This window comes from Rosa rugosa, chromosome 2, assembly GCF_958449725.1.
Source record: "Rosa rugosa chromosome 2, drRosRugo1.1, whole genome shotgun sequence".
Classification (NCBI taxonomy): domain Eukaryota; kingdom Viridiplantae; phylum Streptophyta; class Magnoliopsida; order Rosales; family Rosaceae; genus Rosa; species Rosa rugosa.
In genome coordinates this window covers 25,909,815-25,933,420 of record NC_084821.1, presented here as the reverse complement: position 1 = coordinate 25,933,420, position 23,606 = coordinate 25,909,815, and the positions used below count along the sequence as shown (strand labels likewise).

General features: G+C 39.0%; 2 protein-coding genes across 3 annotated transcripts; one reads left to right on the top strand and one right to left on the bottom strand.

Moving 5' to 3' along the window:
• Positions 1 to 264: 264 nt before the first annotated feature.
• On the top strand, positions 265 to 13,447 carry LOC133729305 (xanthine dehydrogenase 1-like). 2 transcript variants are annotated; one of them, XM_062156802.1, is made up of 14 exons: positions 265 to 551; positions 1,119 to 1,218; positions 1,361 to 1,469; positions 2,063 to 3,568; positions 4,456 to 4,698; positions 5,139 to 5,453; positions 5,596 to 5,835; positions 6,333 to 6,617; positions 6,726 to 6,947; positions 7,474 to 7,635; positions 8,654 to 8,788; positions 10,398 to 10,634; positions 11,586 to 11,759; positions 12,685 to 13,447. In XM_062156802.1, the coding sequence occupies exons 1-14, from the start codon at positions 419 to 421 to the stop codon at positions 12,925 to 12,927; spliced, it is 4,104 nt and encodes a 1,367-aa protein (XP_062012786.1). In that variant the 5' UTR covers positions 265 to 418; the 3' UTR covers positions 12,928 to 13,447. The 2 variants fall into 2 exon arrangements, with proteins under 2 accessions (XP_062012786.1, XP_062012788.1); XM_062156804.1 differs by lacking the exon at positions 1,119 to 1,218 and having other exon boundaries at positions 411 to 551.
• A 4,517-nt stretch (positions 13,448 to 17,964) lies between these two features.
• Positions 17,965 to 19,446, bottom strand: LOC133732146 (extensin-2-like). The gene has a single exon (XM_062159627.1). It carries the CDS (start codon positions 19,395 to 19,397, stop codon positions 18,261 to 18,263), a length of 1,137 nt encoding a protein of 378 aa, XP_062015611.1. The 5' UTR covers positions 19,398 to 19,446; the 3' UTR covers positions 17,965 to 18,260.
• Positions 19,447 to 23,606: the final 4,160 nt, after the last annotated feature.

Below are 23,606 nucleotides of genomic sequence, written 5' to 3'. Positions count from 1 at the left end.
AACGCTATGTCTAAAAAAAGAAAATCATTGGTAATTTTTGTTTATTTAAAAAAAAAATTTATTTTTATTCACCAATACTGTGACGTATTTAAAAATTTCCGTATATATACTCCACTGACCAAGGAGTATTTACTTTCCTTCTTCTCATAAAAAAAGAAAAAAAGAAAAAAAGAAAAAAGGAGTATTTACTTTCCCTCATTTGGCGCGATGCCCAAGAGGTAACTTTTCAGTTTCCATTTCCTAATATGGAAAAAAAAGAAAAGGAAAAAAAAAGAAAATTTCAAATTTGGTTAACCGACTTTAGATTATTCAAAGCCTTGAAATTTCTGCGAGAAGAAAAAACTGGAGCTACAAGGAGTGGAGTGTAGTGATTGAAAGCTGTTGTAAGGAATCAGAAGAAGAGAGAGAAGATAGAAGAATGGGGTCGTTGTTGAAGAGCGAAGAGGAGGCCGGGGAGGAGGAGTCGAACGAGGCCATATTGTATGTTAATGGAATTCGTCGAGTCTTGCCTGATGGATTGGCTCACCTCACCCTCCTTGAGTACCTCAGAGGTTCCGCTCTTGCTTAATCCAAGTCTTCCTTTTTTTCTTTTTCGGAATTTGTAATCTCGATTCCGGTTTGACTTGTTTTTGATGTGGACTTTTTGGAACCTCTAGTTTTTGAATTGGATTAATGGATTTGTGTTGATGGAATTTGATTGCATGTGTAATTGTTTTGCGCTGTTTTTGTGTGGAGAAATCTGTCAACTATTGTTTTTGAGTGGTAGGATGAGATCGTGTTGCTTAGTGGGAAGCTTTCATTTCTATATCAGAATGGTTGATTGTTGTCAATATATGTGAGTGTGTGTGTGTGTGTTATACTGTTTGTTCTACCTGGAATGATGTTTAGTATTCTTGAACTATCGATTTGATTGGTCTCCATGTCCGAAATGGTTGATGTATTTGCTCTGGATAACATCTCTTGTATTTGGTCTGTTTCTTTTTTTTTACTGATTTTGTTCTTGTATTTTTTTATTTTATTTTATATAATGTTCCTTTTTGACGTGATATAAAGTTTAGGATTACAGTCTTTATGCGGAACATCTAATTAGAAACTCTATTGTCTTTGTGGCAATAAAGATATAGGTCTCACGGGGACAAAGCTTGGTTGTGGTGAAGGTGGTTGTGGTGCGTGTACTGTAATGGTTTCGCATTATGACCAAAAACTGAAGAAATGCCTGTGAGTTTCTATTTCTTTGATAATCATGGACATGTGAATGAGGGCACTTGCATGTTAACAGACACAGAAACTGTATCGACCTTTCTTGATATTGGATTCTGTACTTTCAAATCAAACTGAACTATTTATACTCTTCTTGCAGGCACTACGCCGTTAATGCATGCTTGGCTCCACTGTATTCTTTAGAAGGGATGCACGTAATTACAGTGGAAGGACTTGGGAACCATAAACAAGGCCTGCACCCAATTCAAGTAAAATATGCTGCTTCCTTCTCCTTTCCCCGCCCCCAACCTCCCCATCTTTTTATCTGTTATTTCATTATTAGGAGTGCTTTTATGTTTCTTTATTTTTATTTCAAAAGGTATAGCTAACAATTAGATATTGTTAATACAAGAGGCTTGAGTTACCTAGTTAAATGAACCTTTTACTGTGTACCTGTTATATGAAAAGCCAATCAAGGTCTGATAGAATCACCCTTACTGATTAGGTGCAATTCACATCACACTTTTGGAAACAGGGTTTTCATTGTGTTTTTAAGTCAGTGAGGTCAAATAATGTCATTTGACCTGAGATGTTATAAACATTTAGTGCAGCTAAGTTGTTCAAATCAAATTACCCAGCTGGCTTTTAGCCTACATTCCTCCAGATATTAACTCTAAAATCTAACAAATGCTACCTCTCACCCTACCGCATAACCATTTTGGGATCTCCAACAGATTTTTAACTATTTTTGCAGCATCATATAGTGGTTATACGCTTTAGGGAGAGTGTTTTTTAGCCTACTTATACCATACTGTCTAGTACTTATTAAGATTCTCACCTAATACGATTTTATATTCTGAAGGAATCATTGGCACAATCTCATGGCTCACAATGTGGATTTTGCACCCCGGGTTTTATCATGTCCGTCTATGCATTATTAAGGTCAAGTCAGACCCCACCTAATGAGGAGCAGATTGAAGAATGTTTAGCAGGAAACTTGTGCCGATGCACTGGTTACAGACCAATTGTTGATGCTTTTCGTGTCTTTGCCAAAACAGATGATAAACTGTACATTGACATATCATCTCTAAGTCTTGAAGGAGGTGAATTTGTGTGCCCTTCAACTGGTAAACCCTGTTCGTGTGGATTAAAAAGTGAGATATCAAGCAACCGTCACAAAACGGGTACTTGTGACGGGAGGTATGCACCTGTATCGTATAGTGAAATTGATGGAAGCACATACACGGACAAGGAACTTATATTTCCTCCTGAGCTCATATTGAGAAAATCAACTTATTTACATTTGAATGGATTCAGTCGGTTAAAGTGGTTCAGACCCTTGAGACTTAAGCAAGTACTAGAGTTAAAAGAAAAATACCCAGATGCAAAGTTATTAGTAGGTAATACTGAGGTAGGAATTGAAATGAGGTTGAAAAAAATTCAATATCGGGTTTTAATTTCTGTTACACATGTACCTGAACTTAGTATACTGAATCTGAAGGATGATGGACTTGAGATAGGTTCTGCGGTAAGACTTTCTGAACTACTTAAATTCTTAAGAAAGGTCATAACAGAACGTGCAGCTCATGAAACTTCTTCCTGTAAGGCTTTTGTTGAACAATTAAAATGGTTTGCTGGGATGCAAATAAGAAATGTTGCTTGTGTGGGTGGAAATATCTGTACAGCCAGTCCAATTTCAGATTTGAACCCCCTTTGGATGGCTGCCAGAGCAACTTTTCGAATTGTTGATTCCAAAGGGAACATTAGAACGACGCCGGCAGAAAAGTTTTTCCTCGGTTACCGTAAGGTGGATCTGGGGAGTGGTGAAATTCTACTTTCTGTATTTTTACCTTGGACTAGGCCGTTTGAGTATGTGAAAGAATATAAACAAGCTCACAGAAGGGATGATGATATTGCAATTGTGAATGCTGGAATTCGTGTTCATCTTGAGGAAAGAGGTGAAAACATTGTTGTTTCTGATGCATCTATTGTTTATGGGGGTGTAGCTCCACTCTCTCTTTCTGCAACAAGAACAAAAGACTTTCTCACTGGGAAGAGTTGGAACCAGGAGCTATTGCAGGGTGCTCTGAAAATCATCCAGAAGGATGTATTGCTCGGGGATAATGCTCCTGGTGGGATGGTGGAGTTTCGTAAGTCTTTGACACTTAGCTTTTTCTTCAAGTTTTTTCTGTGGGTTTCTCATCAGCTGGAAAGGGAAAAAGGCCTTAAGGGGAGTGTACCATTGTCTCATCTTTCTGCTATACAACCATTTGACAGGCCATCTGTTATAGGAACTCAAGACTATGAAATTACAAAACATGGGACAGCTGTTGGGTCTCCTGAGGTTCATCTATCATCGAGACTTCAGGTTTGTCCCATACATACTGGCAATAATATTATTTTTACTTTTGCTATTTATTTATATTTATAACTTTTTGGACCCTGCATATATAAATTAATAACTTAGTTATGTCCTTTCCTTTTTCTTCTCCTTTTGCTTGTTTATTTTTACCACGTATGTTGTATAAGGGGCTAGAAAAGATCAGTTACTAGACTAGACTGTGTATGCATATAAAGTTTGGGTTAGTCATAAGTAGTTCTTCAAATGGAAATGCAAATAATTGCAAGCTTGCAACTGTGTTGAATTTTATGGTCTAAGCATTTTCCCCATAAGATTTGAAATTGCTAAGATATGCATACCATGATATCTGATCTTCAAAGCAGAAGCCAATACAACAATGTTTATTTGAGGGGCTTCTGGAAGTACAGAGAAGGTCATCCTTATAAACATGAAACTTCAAAGGATCCAAACATTTTCAAGAGGACCTTGAATATTTAGTGTAATAAAGTTATCACAAGGATAGGGGCCGAAGGTAGCTCATGATCACCAAAATTCAACTCTTCCTTTTCATGTACACTACTCCATACAAGTGGAACATCTTTCCAAAATGCCATACATATATATGTCAGGTGATATTGTGCATTTAGTTTAATGGCTGACTATTGGGCATTTAGGATAACTAGGATAGTTACAGAGCAGTTTATGTCTGAAATCCTGTATAAATTGGTATGTTGATTTGATTTGAACATACAATACGTTGATATGTTCTTGTTCCAAACTTCCAATAGAGACTTGTTTTTCCCCTCTATATGAATTTTGATTTCGTCAAAATCTTACGTTTGTGCATGGTGGATGAGTTTCTGTATGTTGTATAGCAGTATGATGTTAACATCACAAATGACAATTTCTACTAGGTTTCAGGAGAGGCAGATTATGCTGATGATACACCATTGCCTCCCAATGGCTTGCATGCCGTGTTAATATTGAGCAAAAAACCTCATGCTCGTATACTTTCCATTGATGATTCAGGAGCAAAGTTATCGCCTGGGTTTGCAGGCATATTTTTTGCCAAGGATGTTCCAGCTGATAATAAAGTTGGACCCGTTGTTGTTGACGAGGAACTATTTGCTTCAGAGTTTGTCACTTGTGTAGGTCAGGTACGATGATTAACAAATTTCTCTCTCTCTCTCTCAGATTCCGGATCTAACGGCATCATCCATTAATTTCTGAGAATGCTGTCAGATTATTTGCTTGATACTTAGCAGTATGTTAAAGATAATTTTAGAACCCAGAAAGTTAGTCGTCATGAAATACCATTGATCCATATGTTGGACTCACATGAGTCAAATGCTATTTGGTCATGCTGAACTAATTCCTTCCATGGCATATTGCTGTGTTCCCGCATTTTTTTTTTTTTTTTATATTTTTAAACCCCACTGCACCCCCACCCTTGATGGGGTTCGAACACATGACCTTCTAAATGCGAAGGCACTGCCTTACCACCCCACCAAACACACCTACCCAAAAACTGCTGTGTTACTGCATTCTCTCTCTTAGTGTTTAGTTTGACCATGGTGTTATTGTATATCCTATGCAGGTTATAGGAGTGGTAGTTGCAGATACACATGAAAAGGCAAAATTAGCAGCAATGAAAGTTCACGTTGAGTATGAAGAGCTCCCAGCCATCTTATCGATACAGGATGCCATCAATGCTTATAGTTTCCATCCTAATACTGAGAGGCGTTTTAGGAAAGGAGATGTGGATCTTTGCTTTCAATCATGTCAATGTGACAAGGTCATAGAGGGGGAAGTTCTAGTGGGAGGCCAGGAACACTTCTATTTGGAGCCACAGAGCAGTGTGATATGGACAGTGGATGGTGGCAATGAAGTTCATATGATCTCATCCACTCAAGTATGTTATAATTCTAAAACAGTTTTATGCTTGCATCAGTTTATATATGACAGGATTGTCCGATAAATTTTCATCTAGTGTCTCACGTTTTTTTGGAACTTCAGTTTTAGTAGAAATGTAACATAAGATCATCAATGTGCAGGCTCCTCAGAAGCACCAGAAGTATGTTTCTCATGTTCTTGGTCTTCCAATGTCAAAAGTAATTTGTAAAACGAAGCGTATTGGCGGCGGTTTTGGCGGCAAGGAGACAAGATCAGCTTTCATTGCTGCTGCAGCTTCTGTTCCTTCATATCTATTGAATCGACCAGTCAAAATTACATTAGACCGTGATACGGACATGATGATAACTGGGCAGCGCCATAGCTTTCTTGGAAAATACAAGGTGCTTGTGCCTATTATTGATTCTTGTTTTTGGATGTTGACATTTTATGTCTTGTTCTTTAATTTTGCAATCGGTGTTGGAAGGATCTTAACTGACATAGTTGTTGTTATGAAAATTGTTTGTCATTTACAAGATAAGCTAAAAGGGAGATTAAGATTGGTTTATGGATTTTAGTGTCAAGTAGAAACAGTTTGGCCTCTTCACCGTGCGTGTTGTAACAAAATTGTGTAACCTCCTTTAGTCTTATTAGTGCAAAGAGAATGTCTTCGATAGGTGGGGAGAAATATGACGACTCCATTATTTTTCTGGAAGCAAAGAAAATTTAGGAGGAGATAGGGAAAGAGAAGGGCCTTACCTCCTGAACTTATTGAATTTTGGTGTAGAATATAAGTAATAATTATGCTATTATTGTTTGGGTGGATTTTAGTTTTTTACTCTGTAAAGAGAGATATATGTGATGCAAAATAATTGTTGATGGGATATGTTATTTGACATAGGTGGGCTTTACAAATGAGGGAAAGGTGTTGGCATTGGATCTTCACATCTATAATAGTGCTGGAAATTCACTAGACTTGTCTCTTCCTGTGCTTGAGCGTGCTATGTTTCACTCGGATAATGTCTATGAGATTCCAAATGTGAGAATTGTGGGACGAGTTTGCTTCACTAATATACCCAGTAACACTGCTTTCCGAGGATTTGGTGGTCCTCAAGGGATGATTATTGCTGAAAATTGGATTCAAAGAATTGCCGTAGAACTGAATAAAAGCCCAGAAGAGATAAGAGTAAGTTAAACTTTTTCATGAGGAATGAGTTCTTATGTTGCAGTTGGGCCTCAGATTATAACGGCTGTATTCCTGCTTATGTGCATTGGTAATTTAATTTCCTTTCAGGAGATTAATTTTCAAGGTGAAGGATCAATATTGCATTATGGTCAGAAACTTCAACACTGTACACTGGCCCCGCTTTGGAACGAACTAAAACTATCTTGTGAATTTTCGAAGGCTCGCAGTGAAGTGTGCCAATTTAATACTCATAATCGGTGGCGGAAGCGTGGTGTAGCCATGATACCAACGAAGTTTGGCATATCATTTACATTAAAGCTCATGAACCAGGTAATGGTCTTAGAATGTGATGGTGAAATTTTTCTAAATTATAATTGCTCCTCTTATTAACCTTTACGAAATTAGAGTGATCAGACATGCAGGATTTTGTCGTATTTTCACCTGAATAACAAGCTACAAACTTAAAGCTTTCACAATTACAGGATAGTTTAAGAGTTTATTCTAGTATAAGATGTATGACATCCAGATGTTAAATGGAGTTTCTTTCTGTAACCTATTGTAATTCTAAGTTCCAAATACATAAACCAAAAGGACCCTTCTGTTATATAAATGAGTAATGTTCCATTCTGGTAATTTCTTTATTTATTTTTTTATATTTTTAATCCAAATTCAGCCCCTGATTTTTGGTAGTTTGGTTAACCTTTTTCTAATAGTTTTCTAGTTTTTTTAGGCCAATTAACAATGAGATTATTAGACCTAATTGGCACCGAGAATTATTTTATATTGTTTTTCATTTCTTATATACTACCTATTCTGGTATTGCAACCCTGATTGTGTACTATTTAATGATTTTTAGGCAGGTGCTCTTGTTCATGTCTACACAGATGGAACTGTTCTAGTCACACATGGAGGAGTTGAGATGGGCCAAGGTTTGCATACAAAAGTTGCTCAGGTGGCTGCTTCTGCCTTCAATATTCCTCTCAGTTCAGTCTTCATATCAGAGACAAGTACCGACAAGGTAGTTGACACTTGACAGTATACTGATATAGAAAAGGGACATACCCCACACCCCCCCCCCCCCCCCCCCCACCCCACAAAAGGGAATATATATATATATATATTTGTTGCTGAGTAGACCACCAACAATTTTTACTGCCAAAATTTCCAATTTGTCTACGGTACACTCTTAGTGTTTAGTGGCTGCCTACCGAACACTATTCATACTGGTTGGTGGTTGCCTAGTCTGGGCTCCTTTAGGTTGTTTTTGGAGAGTTTTGGTAGGCAACCACCTGGCACCATAAACAGCATTTGGTAGCCAAGCACCTAACACTATAGAGTCCACTTAACCAGCCATTGAGTACTGCCTGATCCAGATTTACAGAAATGGGGATTTTTGAAGGAAATAATTACGTTCTTGTCAGCAACTGCAGAGGTTCATTTAAAATTTCTTAATTGTAAATGGAGCACTTTGGTATATCTGTACACAAATTGTTTCTGGGCATCAAACATTAGAAAAATACGGTACTCAAATGATATTGAGTAAAACCATATATAGGACTAACCTGATAGGCTTTAAACTCTCTGTGGAACAATGTTGGATTGAAGTATTGTAATATGTATGGGAATTCATCTAAACTAAACCTAATTCAATCCCATAAATTTTTTTCTGTATTGGTTGAGAAGCATACATGTCAACCAAACTACCAAGGGGTTGTTCCCCTTTCTGCTTTCTGAAGATTCTTTAGGAATTCTGTGCTTGTCCTTCCAGAGATTCTTAAATTTATTGCATTTACATGATAGGGTGTTGCTGCTAGCACCGCGTTGATATAACATTTGGCGAGACTAAAATTTGAGAAAATGCATCTATTAAGTGGGTCTCAACTTTGCTGGAAAACTATTAAGACAGTTGCTCCATAATCATGTTTTATCAAATTCTTTGGTCATTTTAACTAATTTGAATGCCCGTGTTTTTATTATTTATTTTAAAAAAAAAAAAAAAATTTGTAATTTTTGTGTCATGTTTGCTGCCAAATTAGGTTCCTAATGCTTCCCCAACAGCAGCGTCTGCAAGTTCTGACATGTATGGAGCTGCAGTCTTGGATGCATGTGAGCAAATCAAGGCGCGTATGGAACCTATTGCTTCACAGCACAATTTCAGCTCTTTTGCTGAGGTACTTACTCTCTTTTATCATGGTTTATGATTCTTTTCTTTGAAAGAAGAGCATTGATGAAATAATTATCTTCAGGTTTACATTTACGGCACTAAAAATTGTAATAAGCCACGAAATAAGCTGAAATTGATGGTAAAGGGAAAAGATCAAATAATCAAGACAGTGTTGTTTACATAAGGTTATGAATTCACAAATCTGATTATATACCTAAATGGTCAATGGAATATAGGAGTTCACCAATCACAAACTTCAGTATAGAATCCTTTTTGTTGACATTCATCCATACTATGATTACCTCTCAAGTCCTGTGTAATGTGCACTATCAAAAACCAACCCAATGAATGAGCATGATTGCTTCTCTCAGTTGCTTAAGAACATTCAGTGTAGTTCATCCTCTTTGTGAAGTATTCCAATCACTTGCTGATTTTTTAAGAAAGTTACAACAGGTCAATGAAGAGGCTACAGATAACATAGTTATTTTTTTTTTTTTTTTTGAGAAGAAATAGCTTTTTATTAAAAAAGCAAAAATAGAGTTACAGGGAGGCGGACAAGGAGTCCGCTTTAAAGATCTAAAGAGAGCAGCTAGGGCAATAGGCCTAACATCTCGTCTAGTAATACTAATCAAGGCTTAGGGGCTTATACTACAGCTGCTTGCCAGTTAATAATAATGGAAGAAAGATTATAATCCTTGAATTCCTTAGAGATAGAAACCCATAAGGATGCCCAGAACTTGACTCCCACAGGTCTTCCTTCTCCACCCCTCCATAGTTTTCAAATAATCTTTTATTTCTTTCCATCCAGACCACCCAGACTACAGCTAGCACCCCACAACCCCAAAGGGTTCTGGCCTTTTTACCTTTACCAAAAGCTATGGGGTTTTCTCTTAGCAAGTCACTTCTCTCTAATGGAGTTGTCCAGTCCACTCTTGCCTCCCTAAATAATTTTTTCCATAAGAAATTAGCCACTTCACAATGCATGAAGACATGATCAGCACTTTCCCCTTGAGCTTTGCATAAAATGCACCAGTGAGGAGAAAAACAACTTGCCGGTCTTCTCCTTTGAAGAACATCACATGTATTCGTCTTCCCCAGCACCACAAGCCATCCCAAAATCTTCACCTTAGTAGGGACCTTGACCTTCCAAATAAACTTGGCAGGAGCAAAAATTGGACCTGATCCACCACTGATTAAGAAGCTCTGGAAAGATTTGCAAGAGAATTTCCCATTAGGCTCAAGCTTCCACCTCCTTTCATCTGGTTTGGACTCCACTAATCGGACATTTTCTAGCTTAACCATCAGCAAGGCAAACTCCTCAATCTCTTGGTCATTTAAGTTTCTTCTGAACCCAAAGTCCCAGCTCATCGGAAAATTGAGAGGGATAGCTAACCTTTCTACTGAGAGGGATAACATAGTTATATCAAATAGGGAATTGACAAAAGTGATTAAATAAGAAGAATTTTTTTGTATCTTATAGAAGTTCTATGTTGGAGTGTTTTATTCATGTGATATTTCCACTAGAGGTTGTGGATGGTGGGCTTCTTTTGCCATGAGCAGTTTTACTCTTAGATGATGGAATCAACTTATGTAATCTTCATATTCCTCATTGTCAGCTGGCAAGTGCATGCTATGTGGCCCGGATAGATCTTTCTGCCCATGGATTTTACATTGTACCTGAAATCGACTTTGATTGGACTACTGGTAAAGGCAACCCATTCAGGTACTTTACCTATGGAGCTGCTTTTGCTGAGGTTGAAATTGACACTTTGACTGGAGATTTCCACACTAGGGTGGCAAATATATTCTTGGATCTTGGATACTCTCTCAACCCAGCAATTGATGTTGGGCAGGTACTTTTCTCCCTTATCCCTACTATTTTTGTTTGATTTTATTTTTATGTTTTATTTACATTTATTTTATATTATTATCATTATTATTTATTTATTTTTATTTTACTGAATTGAATTTTTTATTTTACTTTGTGGTAGAGAATCTATCTTTGGGGCTTAAGATTCAATAATACACCTAAACCTATGCGTTACATTTATGGGAACACAATATTGGGGAACCTAGAAGAATCCGTTCCATAAATGAGCGTGCCCGACATAAATTATTATAGGGCAGAACCTTAGGAGAATGAAAAACATATGAGGATATCTGTTTTATAGCAAGATTATGGATTATGATAAACTGTAAACATGCTTCAATCAAATTCACATGTATCAACTGAAAAGTGACTTTGACAAAAGTTGGATTAGAAGCAGTATTGGTGGAACTTATGGAAATGACATTGTTCATTTTAAAATAATCAGAGATTTGAATGTTTATTTCGGGTCTGCTGGTGTTATTGAGTATCTTGTATTAGCTGCTACAGATGTTAAGTATTTAGATGGTAAATGTGTCTCCTATTTCTTCCGTCATCTAAACATGATGTGCCAACAAACTCATGATTGTGAATCTAAAACTCGCTTTCTATTGGTGTCAGTTTTTATATTGGGGAAGGGGTAGTAGAACTTTCGGTAACTGTAATTATAGTTTTTTTCGATGAAGAAAAGAAGCTACAGAACAAAAAACCCTAGAACTGTAATTATATTTTGTTAAAACTCGCTTTCTATTGGTGTCAGTTTTTATATTGGGGAAGGGGTAGTAGAACTTTCGGTAACTGTAATTATAGTTTTTTTCGATGAAGAAAAGAAGCTACAGAACAAAAAACCCTAGAACTGTAATTATATTTTGTTAGTTTCAGTCTTCTTAATCTTCATTCTCATAGATATAGCTTAATCTTTTTGCTTCTGATGCAGATCGAAGGAGCGTTTATACAAGGTTTGGGATGGGTTGCCCTAGAAGAACTAAAATGGGGAGATCCTGCTCATAAGTGGATTGCACCAGGTTCCCTCTACACTAGTGGGCCTGGAAGCTACAAAATTCCTTCCATAAATGACGTTCCCTTAAAATTCAATGTTTCACTTCTGAAGGTATGCTCATTATCCAGTAAGGGCATGTTATACGTTATATATTGTATCTGTGATGGATAAAAAGCAATTAAGCATGTTGTAATTTTGCATATTAACGAAATAAAGGTATGCTCATTAATCCAGTAAGGGCATGTTATACGTTATATATTGTATCTGTGATGGATAAAAAGCAATTAAGCATGTTGTAATTTTGCATATTAACGAAATAAAATGTATTTGTCGATACAAGTGTTTTCTGATCCCTATCTGCCAGAATTAATAAAGTGAATATGGCGTCTCCCTTATCTAACTAAGCTGCAAGGTCATGATGAAAGAAACTTGGTGGTTAAAATTCTAAAACAAGATACACTCGTTACCCCAAATTACTGGCAGATTTTGGCCTTAATAGTTGTATACCACTATTTCATGACTTAATGGACTGGTCACATGGGAGCATAGGTAACAGGTTTTCTAGTGGAACGCATTAATCAAGCCAAAGGGAACGTACTGGGTACTATAATGGGTATTTGATGTGAGATTATGTTTCGAATTGTTCTGTACCTGCAGTCTGCAAAGAAGAGAAATGGTCTTGCGGTATTGTTGGAAGTATAGAGCTTTGAACTTCTCTGTCTCTCTGTTCTTCTGGTTGTCAAATCAAAAATTAGTGTACTGCTTTTTTTTTTTTTTTCCTCGATCAAATGGAGTATTCTATCTCTTTCTATGTTTTCTGGTGGCTAATTTATGCTATATCAGCTTAATGAATTACAACAGGGTAACATGAATTGTATAGGTCATCATCTTTGGTTCTATAGTGCACAATCTTTGTTTGCATTTCAATTTTTAGAAATGGAATCGACTTTGGCTTGTGAGCATAAGTTGATGACTCATTTTTAAATCTAAAGCAACAATCTTGACCTGTTTGCGTTCTCTTTGCTGATTGACACAGGGACATCCAAATGTAAAGGCCATCCACTCATCTAAAGCTGTTGGTGAGCCCCCATTTTTCTTGGCATCAGCTGTCTTTTTTGCTATCAAAGATGCCATTATAGCTGCAAGAGCTGAAGTAGGGTGTAACGAGTGGTTTCCACTTGATAATCCAGCAACACCAGAACGTATACGGATGGCTTGTTTGGATGAATTTACCGCTGCATTTGCGAGCTCAGATTTTCGCGCAAAGCTTAGTGTTTGATTGCAAGTTGCTTCTTTTCTCTACTTAGTGCTAAACTACCGATATGACTCGGAATACCCCACAATATAGTTGTCCTGGACCCATTCACATCCTTCATGTAACAAATTACACCTTCTGTAACATTAGAAAAGTACCACACAGTTGTTATTCATTATGATGACAATCATGAAATGATTGTCAATACTCAATAATAAAAGGGAGCCATTATAAGGAGAAGTGTTCAAATAAACTTCGTTACGGCAAAATGACTCTGTACTTGGAAGCCATCACTTTCTCTCCCTTTCTCAGTTACATCATTATTATTATTATAGGTGTTGTCATTATCTTTCCTCATCTCTTTGATACAGTAAAAGACAGCAGAAGGCAGAGAAGACTTGGTCGTTTCGTTTGTTTCAGTGCATTTTATGCTAAAATATACTGCAACTACATGAATTTTTTTATAGTAGGAAACAATATATTCTGTCTCTGTAAGGATCTTGTTAGTGTGAAATCGTGGAAGAAGTCTCATTATTTCTGCGTTTATGTCATGTAGTTGACAGGGTTATTCTGCTTCCAGTATTTTCATCTTGTGTTGCAGCACGCAAGGTTACAGACAGATTTAGTGATGTAATGGAAGCTGCCTGGTCGTTTAGGATATGAGTATTAAGGGAAAAACTAAGGATTCGTATCATTACCTTATATGACAGTTTCCTAATGACCTGGGCATTGACAATTGAATCTTGATTTTAAATTACATAAGACGTTTTTTTTTGTTTTTCTCAACAAGTTGATATAAACTGCATTATCTTCTTCACCGAAAACCAAATCTGATCTATGCATCTTTTGCATGATGTGAAAATAATAATAACAATTCTGTTTGACCTCGTTTAATATGGTGAAGGGGAATAACAATATACCAAGAAATGATACCCTCATTTTTTTTTTTTTTTTTTTTTTGTTTACATTTTTTTTCTTTCTCGAAATTGTATATTAGATTAAGATATGTAATATTACGCAATGATCCACTCTTTACAAACTATGTTATGATCGAGCCACAGCCTAGGAAACTGTAAAATAACCTACTAGCGTACAATCTATATAGAATGAAATTTTAAGTAACTAGTAAGTTGACGCTACTAGCGTTATCACTGAGCAATTCAAGTTCCAATTCTACTGCCTAGGACTTCCCTACAGAGTGAATGCTTCCTCAGGGTTGACACCAGACATAACCATCATTGTCTCATCAATTCATCATCATTGAGTTTCAGCTCACGCTGAGCCCCACGAACTTAATTTGCGCTTCAAGGTTCGTTTCTTTCTGGTTTCTTCATCCCAGCAGTAGGCTAGCAGCAGCAGCCAGCATTCATGGCTTCACCTCCTCAAGTTATGTAAAACGCCTTGTTACTTGATTTAATATGACCCAATAGTAGCCAAATGGCAGAGTAGAGTAACCATATGACTAAGTCCTAATTTTACACTAGTGAAATCAGCCTACGGTAAAACAAAACAAATCCCTTCTTTTTCCAGGCCACATAACTGAGCGGGAATGCAAAATATCTTCATATTGATTTTGTCTTTTCAACACCAACTCCAAGTAACAATGGCAAAGTCTAAATTATTTATCAAACATGTGCTCGTTATTGATTGAAAATCGCTAACAATCAGTAGATGGCTAAATTATTAATGCGCAAGATATTAACGTTTGGGATTCCTTCTGGAACATAATTATTGAGATTTTGACCATTTACACTAATTATAGGGATTTTTTTCCACTTACCCCATTAATTTTAATTCCCCATTTTTGAATCAATATCTATCAATGATTGTCATTAATAAACTCAAGCCAAAACGGCCATTACATACCCCTGCGCTACCATTCCACAAGAGGTTGTGGAGGTATCACATGGTACATAGGTATAAACCATTCATTATACAATCAGTGCTCACTTAATAAAGTGAGCCTATAAGCTAGAACTAGCAAATAGGCGAAATAAAAACTATATTCATTAGCGCTCATTAAGAACTAACAAGCATAGGTCCCTAGAAAAGTAGGGAATTATTAGAGGAACTAATAAACTAAATAGAGGTCCAAAAGCTCAAAGGAATCATGCCTAGGCCAAACAGTTAAGCCCAGCCCATCTTCTCTCCACAGCCCAAAGGCTTTCATGCTCCACGCACACCTGTTGCCGCTGTGACCCTTCACCGACGCCACCGCCCCGTTTAGCCGCCCAACCATCTCGCGCCACCACCCAAAAGACGAAGGATGAGCTGCAACACATGCCGACCTCAACCCAAAACAGGTAAGGGTCTCTGCATCGAAGCCTCCAACCTATCAATGGTGGCCACAAAGGTTACCGTCGTCTAGAGTGAAACTGACTGCCTTCGTCGTCACCTTCCTTGAAACCGGCGCGCATGAAACCTCCATCCCCAAAGCCATCTCGATCCGAATAGGCCCAGCTACAATTGCCATAAAGACTAATGAAGACTAATAAGGAATTCCCTAATACCCAATTAATTAATTTTTTTTATTTATTATTTTTTAGACAAATTTACCCTCACCTCTTTGTCACAGAGAGAGAGAGAGAGAGAGAGAGAGAGAGAGAGAGAAGCCATAGGAGACTTCGCGCAGAGTCCCCTCACTGGTCGCCAGATTCTGGCCAACTATCACAGGAATCCGATAACCGCTCGTCGGATTCCCACCACCGGTTACCTGCTACCACCCGCCGGACTTCTCTAAAAACCTCGTCGGAGGTCCCCTAAGGAGGTTATCAGAGATCTCATAGGTCGCCGGAAAGGTTTATTGCCCCTAAATAGACATGTATTGTCCCCCAATAGAGGGGCAATAGAGGTTTATGAAACCTCACCGGAAGTCTCCAAAGAAGTTGTCAAAGAATCTCATATAGGGCTGAAGATGTTTATTGCCCCCTAATAGACCTTTCCGTCGCCGAAATGGTAACTAATCTCCCTAAAATTACACAAATAAAATTTTGATTAAGGAAAAAAAGAGGAGATTACATCAGTTCAAAACATTTATTGCTCCCCAATAGGCGTCTATTGCCCCCAATAAACCTTTGTTACGAGATAATAAAAAGTTTTTTTTTTCTTTTTTCTTTCCTTCTGGGCCGAAATCTAAGGAGGCACCATCACCGGAGGAAGCTTTTCTGGCACCTTCTGCATGTAGTCCTAAAGGCACCGTAGCCTCCTCTTCCTCCGCCATATGCAATGTAGTCCTAAAGGCATCGTCGCTGAAGTCGGCGTCATGGAGAACCTCACCATATGTTGGATTTTGTTGGCCTTTTCCTCGGCTTCTTGGGGAATGAACCTCACCATCTACTGGATGTGCTTGGAGACATTGGCATCGTTCATGGTGGCTGAGATAAGGAGTCGAATCGGAGAAGATCGATGGAGGAAGTCGGCGAGTTGTCAGCAATTGAACCTTGATCAACATCTGCTGGATCTACTTGGAGATTAAGAGTCGAATAAGAGAAGATGGATGGAGGAAGTCGGCAAGATCGATGGGGTTACTTTTTACTGTTTAGGGTCACTTTTCGGTCGCATGTCCATATCTCGACCGTTCAGTTTTTAGATATTAATGTATAGATCATCTCTGCAAATTTTCAACCAATGGATGAATTGAATCTGTCCAACCTGAACCATACTAGCTTTATGGTAGTCATCAATGCCTTCGCGATCAACAATTTAGCTGAAAATTTGCAGAGATGATCTATACATTAGTACCTAAAAACTGAACGGTCGAGATATGAACATGCGACCGAAAAGTGACCCTAAATACAAACTCCGCACTGGATAAGATCTATATGTATTTATGTATGTATGTATACATATATATATATATATATATATATATATATAGGCCCGTTCTAGAGAGGACATCCTTACTTTAAGAATTTGAGGATTTTTGTTATTTTACACAAGTATGTGACATTTATAAATCAATTATCTCAACCGTTGATCCTTTAGATTTCTATGCAAGAATGATGTCTACAAAAAATCATAAGGCGGTGGTGATTTATAGACATAAGGCGGTGGTGGTGATGGTGATGGAGACTTGTAAACATAAAGAGGGGGCGGGGAAGGGGATGGTGGTAGCGGTGATTTATAGATATATAGTGGAGGTGGTGAAGGTGATGGGGGTGGTGGAGACTTGTAGACATACGGAGGAGGAGGTGATGGTGAAGGTGGTGGCGGTGATTTATAGACATACGGTGATGGAGGAGGAGGTGATGGTGAAGGTGGTGGTGGTGATTTATAGACATACGGTGGAGGGGATTTGTAATGATATGCAGGATGTATCACATGCTTTGGTGGAGGTGGAGGAGGAGGTGACTTGTAATGGTGTGGAGGGTGCTTTGGCATCACGCAGAGTGTGGCCCGCGCACCGGTGGATTTGGCTTCCAATCCCCCCCACCCCCAACCCGAAAATGCTCATCTTACTCTATCATACTGCTGCTCCCCCTCCTTATTGTTTCCTTTAGTCCATGTTCGATTCTGTTCTTTGTTTCTGTGTTTTGGCTTTCCAGGCATTCTGTAATCGTTGTTGCATTAATACCAAAAAAAAAAAAAAAACAGATGTGACCTAATTGTCTATCTTCATGTTTATATTGACCGGGTGGGGAAGATTGTAGATTAAAGTTAGTTCTGCCCTAATATCCCATAAAACATGCCAAACAATGTATGTCAGTGTATCGTTACACTCAATTTTAAATCAGGATGATAAACCACATCAATTGTATTTTGAATACACTAAACTAGTGTGAGTGTAAATTGTGTTCTAGATACACCAATAGTTACTGCTTCTCTCCTTATAGAATCTACCTAATGGAGTTTAAGTCTTAATTAATAAGTCGATCTATTAGGTAATTGTTACTTTTACAATTGATAACTTCCAATGAGGCCTCTAGGCAAAATCAATTTTGATACCAAAGATTGTAGAGGATCCGAAGGATGCAGCATCATTCACTTGCACTTAATTAGGCACCGCATACATAATTGAAAACCCAAAGATCATATGTAACAAGTAAACATGAAACAAGTACGTACACATAAAGATTCATCCGCTTCGCTTTCATTTCTTTAAATAATGTAATACAGTGAGTGCTTACAACAGAGACGATATTACACGAAGGGTCGAGCTACACGTACCCTTATAATTATCATTCATTAGTGAACATTTTTTTTTTTTTTTTTTTTTGAAAGGGTGAACACCTTTTGTTTTGGTAAGAGAAACGATACTAAAAAAGGGAATAAAAAACAATTGTATACCCACATCCAAAAGCGAAGAAGTTATTCCAATTGATTCAAGTTGTTTTACGTAACTGTAGCCGTACGTAGGCTTAGTAGTGGTTTGGAGGTGGAGGGGACTTGTAGTAGTATGGTGGTGGAGAGTGAGATGGGGGAGGAGGAGACTTGTAGAGATAAGGAGGAGGAGGTGAGGGAGATGGTGGAGGGGGAGACTTATAGACATATGGAGGTGGCGGTGATGGGGAAGGTGGAGGTGGGGACTTGTATAGATAAGGAGGAGGAGGTGACGGTGAGGGTGGTGGAGGTGACTTATAAATATAGGGAGGAGGTGGTGGTGACTTGTAGACGTATGGAGGAGGCGGTGATGGAGATGGAGGAGGTGGGGACTTGTAGACGTATGGTGGAGGCGGTGATGGAGAAGGTGGTGGTGGAGATTTGTAAACATAAGGAGGTGGCGGTGATGGAGAAGGAGGAGGTGGGGACTTGTAGACATATGGTGGAGGCGGTGATGGAGAAGGTGGTGGTGGAGATTTGTAAACATAAGGAGGTGGCGGTGATGGAGAGGGAGGAGGTGGGGACTTGTATACATATGGTGGAGGCGGTGACGGTGATGGTGGGGGTGGAGACTTGTAGACATAAGGAGGAGGAGGTGATGGAGATGGTGGTGGTGGAGACTTGTAAACGTAAGGAGGAGGTGGTGATGGAGATGGTGGTGGTGGTGATTTATAAATGTATGGCGGTGGTGGTGAAGGTGATGGGGGTGGTGGAGACTTGTAGACATAGGGAGGTGGCGGTGAAGGTGATGGGGGTGGAGGAGACTTGTAGACATAGGGAGGAGGAGGTGAAGGTGATGGAGGTGGTGGAGACTTGTATACATATGGAGGTGGCGGTGAAGGTGATGGGGGTGGTGGAGACTTGTAGACATAAGGAGGTGGAGGTGAAGGTGAGGGTGGCGGGGGAGACTTGTAGTGATACGGAGGATGTATCACATGCTTCGGCGGTGGCGGGGGTGGTGGTGACTTGTAATGGTGTGGAGGGTGCTCAGGATATTTTGGTGGTGGTGATTGATACTGGGGAGGAGGGTATTGAGGGGCATGGTGAGGAGGTGGTGGTGAAGAATAAGTGTAAGGACTGTTAGCAAGAACAGTAGTACTAGCTAAGAAGCACAATGCCAAACCATAAAACACTGAAATGAGCCAATAAGGCCTTGGCTGTCCCAAAGCTCCCATTTCGGCTCTTCGTACAACTTGTTTGTAGTGATGAGTAGGAGTAGAGGTGTGATTTATATGGATGATAGGTAACCCTTTTATAGTAATCTCTGTACCCATTTTGGGATGTGACATGTTCATTTTTTTCAAGATAACAGGCTGGATTGGTACTTCAATTTCTCTTCATCTAAATGAAACTTGAAGATTTGAAAAATGCCAATAAAGAAAAGTCATCTATTTCTTTCAACTAGTGAGTTTTGTATTTCAAGTCTTGTTGTTTCATGCATGGACGCCACGATCCCAGTCAAGTTGCAATTAATTTGCATGGTAGGTAAGTTTGTGTTCGGCAGCTGGAATTATAAGCGCATAATAAGAATGAAGTCGTGAAAGCGTGTTGGACCCAGACAGGGGCTTGGGAGGAAGGAGGAACGTACTCTTTGGGATTTTAGGCGAATTCATTCTCGTAATCTTTTTATAGTTATTTCTCTGTAAAGTCTATGCTTCATCATAATACTCTCTTCATGATCATAAAGTAACATTCCAGGATATCATTTTAAAACAATAACTAAAAGCAAAGCTAAGCTACCGGGGACTTATATATGACAATAAGTTGGTTATTTCAAATTAATAATTAGAGGTTACAGATTTAATTTTCACTAACACCGTGAGATGAATGAGGTGGGGTCAAAATTTGTCGTGTTTCCTGTAAGAAAATACGAATTAAGTTAAATTGATTTAGAGTTATTTATCTTCACCTCATTCCAATATCATTCATCTTCACTACATTCAAGGGAACAATTATTCACAATAATTCATTAGTTGGTGGAAAGGTGGTGTGTGGCTGCTGCTTATATTTAAAAGCGATTTTTAGGTGTTACAGATAATACAAGATAATAAGAATGAACAAATGATCGATGTCGGAATCGGAGATTGTACGTGAGGAAAGATCCATCTAAAGTCAAATTCGTTTGTTTATAAGCTTTTGGCTAGTGTTTAAGGATATATATCAAAAACTTCCAGTAGTATTATTAATACCTTTATTTATTGATTAAATAAGAAGTTCAATCTGTCACCGACAAGAAGGATGCTCAAACTATTGCATTTCTGGAGTTCAATAAAGAAAAAAATACAATATGGTTGACTAATCTTATAGACTTGAGAGGCGACTAATAATCAAACATGTCCATGATTGATAAAGAAAGTTAAGAAGAAGACATTTTATTTTTATTTTCTATTTATCTATCTTAGACGGATTTATTTTTGAGTTAAAATGCAGGATTTCAAACTTAAACACATCAAAGACTTATGAGACTAAATCAAATAATCATACAAAATAAAACGCATTTAATTAACTTAAAGACTTAAACCCGCTTCTCGATCTGAAACTTAGAAAATTTGTGGTTGTTGCATTGAGCTCGTGGTCTTTGGATAGACAGTACGACTTCCACCAGCTATGTCAGCCCAGTTCATGGCGACCTAGCTAGTCTCTTGCTTCCTCTCATCCTTTGTTTTTCATTTGGAACTCAGCATCATCCCATGCCAAGCCATCAGTAACGTGTGTGTGTACATATATATGCCCGATCGAAGCGGGCGTCCGCAACTCATAAAAAGTGCAGACGTCCCTCTTCCGGCCTCAATCAGGCAGCGATGGAGGCGCTGCGGTTTCCGGACCCGAATCAGGCCTCGATGTCGGGACTCTGCTTGCCGCTGGATTCGTCGATGAAGAGTTCGAAGTCGACCTCGATGGGCTTCCATGATTTCAGGCGAGCTCGCCGCACATACCTTCGATTCCGATCAGCTGAGCCTTCGCCTTGATGGTGACGCCGTCCGGGACGTCCAAAGGGAGGAGGTGGGGACTTGTATACATATGGTGGAGGCGGTGACGGTGATGGTGGGGGTGGAGACTTGTAGACATAAGGAGGAGGAGGTGATGGAGATGGTGGTGGTGGAGACTTGTAAACGTAAGGAGGAGGTGGTGATGGAGATGGTGGTCTAATAAGGAGGAGATGGTGGTGATGATGAATATGTGATCGAAAAGTGGGTCTAATAAGGCAAGAAGCTATCACTTTAAATGACAAAAAAAAAAAAAAATTCTCTCACTAGACGGGCGCATATGTGTGTGTGTGTGTGTGTGAAGTACAGTATACATAAAATTAAAGTTCAATTTATAGGTAGATTGTCTCTATATATTGGTAGATTATTCTATGTTTGTATAAAACTAGTCAACCTCAATATGTTTTTCACATTTGCTGGTGCTAAATTTAATAGGTCCAAATTGGAAAAGCTCTAATTAACTCACAGAAAGAGGGAAGGAGAGAAAAATGGAGCGTTTTAGGGTTGGGGTTTTCAAAACGTTTTCTATTGCTTGTCCGGCGGCCCTTCTGTGCAAGCGACGGCGCCATGCCTCGCCGGCATGAGATAGGAGCAGCCGGACGGGCCTCTGGTTCTCTTGCTCTCTGCTATGAAAAGGTTGGCTGTTTGGGCATGGTTTTCTTCCATTCTTCGGTGGCGGCGTTGCTGGTATTGCGAGCCGGATCGGGCAGATCTGGTGCGGGCTGGGGGATGGCTTCAGGGCGACTTGATTTGGTTGGGGCTGTCCTTCGTTGCCGTGGTGGTTCTGTCTGGTGGAGCGTCGGTGATCGACATGATGATGGTGGGATACCTTGGAGATGGTGGAGGTGGATGACTCTTGGCTTATGGAGGTTGCGCAGAGGTGAAGGTGGTGCTAGGATTTTGATGGACGAGATCTGTGGCAATCTCGTCTGGTTTCATGATGCGTGGAGGTGGTTGGTGGATCTGTGGGCATGGAGTCTGAAACTGGGGCGTTGGCTTGGGATTGGGATGATGGATGGAGCTTGGTCAGTCACCGACGGTGGGTTGGGTATCAGGTGGTTAAACAGATTAGGGCAGTGGCTATGCAGTGGTTGGGGGGCCGTTACTAGGTGGGTGGAGGTGGCGGTGCCTGAGCAGTTGGTCAATCATGGTAGTTTCGTTAAGTTTTTTATTAGGGTTTTAGTTTCAGGTTTTTGGTTAGGTCAAATAAAACGTCTCTACTCAATTGAGCTAGGGTTTGGAGGTTTTGGTCGTTTTGTGGAGCCATCTGTATGGTGTTACTCCTGGGAACAATATGTTACAATTTCGATGCTGTTTGGTTATCAATGGAAAGGTGGATTTCCCTTGCACATGGTCTGGCGGTTTATGGACACGATGTGGAAGAGGGTGGAGTGGTTCGTCTGGAGTTTGGTGACGAGGTCGTATCGGGACACTCGGGATTGGTTATCGTTCTTCGTAGCCTGGGGTGATAGGCGTAAAAATTGGTTAGGGGTTGAACCTTTTCGGTTCATGGATGTTACTATTAGTGACGGACCCATAACTAGGGATCTTGGTAGGAATATGTGTAGTGGTGTTGATACCACAACCGGTTATTCCAATGCTTTGTAATTTTTTTGGTTATTAATGGATTCTATTTCTTCTCAAAAAAAAAAAAAAAGTCAACCTCAATATTAAACTAATTCTATTTAATATTTCGATTTGGTGTATCATAAAATTACTTGTATAAGAATAGTACATAAAACTTGTCAAAGAATCACATAGTTATATAATCTATCTACACTTCAATTGTCAAAGATAGACCATTCTTGGAACCTTCCCCAAAGAATAATTATGAAATCTCTTTCATAACATTATTATTAGACGACGGTCAGAGACCAAAAACAAATCAGCATATATATATAAACAAGGGGTTTTGTCCATTTACACTATTTTTAGAGATTTTTTTCCCACTTACCCCATTAAGTTTTTTTAATTCTCTCTTACCCAAAACACTCTAAGGAGGTCTTCCCTAATACAAATTTTTTGTTTTTTTAATTTTTTTTAATACCATTTTACCCTTACCCCTTTGTTACTTAGAGAGAGAGAGAGAGAAAATGGAAGTTTGCCCCCCAATATACGACTATCAACCATGTATTGCCCCCCAATAGATGACTATCAGCCATGTATTGCCCCCCAATAGAGGGACCCCGAATAGACGACTATCAGCCATGTATTGCCCCCTAATAAACGTCTATTGCCCCCCAATAGGACTTTCAGTTGCCAAAATGAGAACTAATCTCCCTAAATTTAGACAAATAAAACTTTGATTACAGAAAAAACAAGGAGATTACATAAATTCAAAACGTCTATTGCCCCCCAATAGCCGTCTATTGCCCTCCAATAGAGGGGTAATAGACG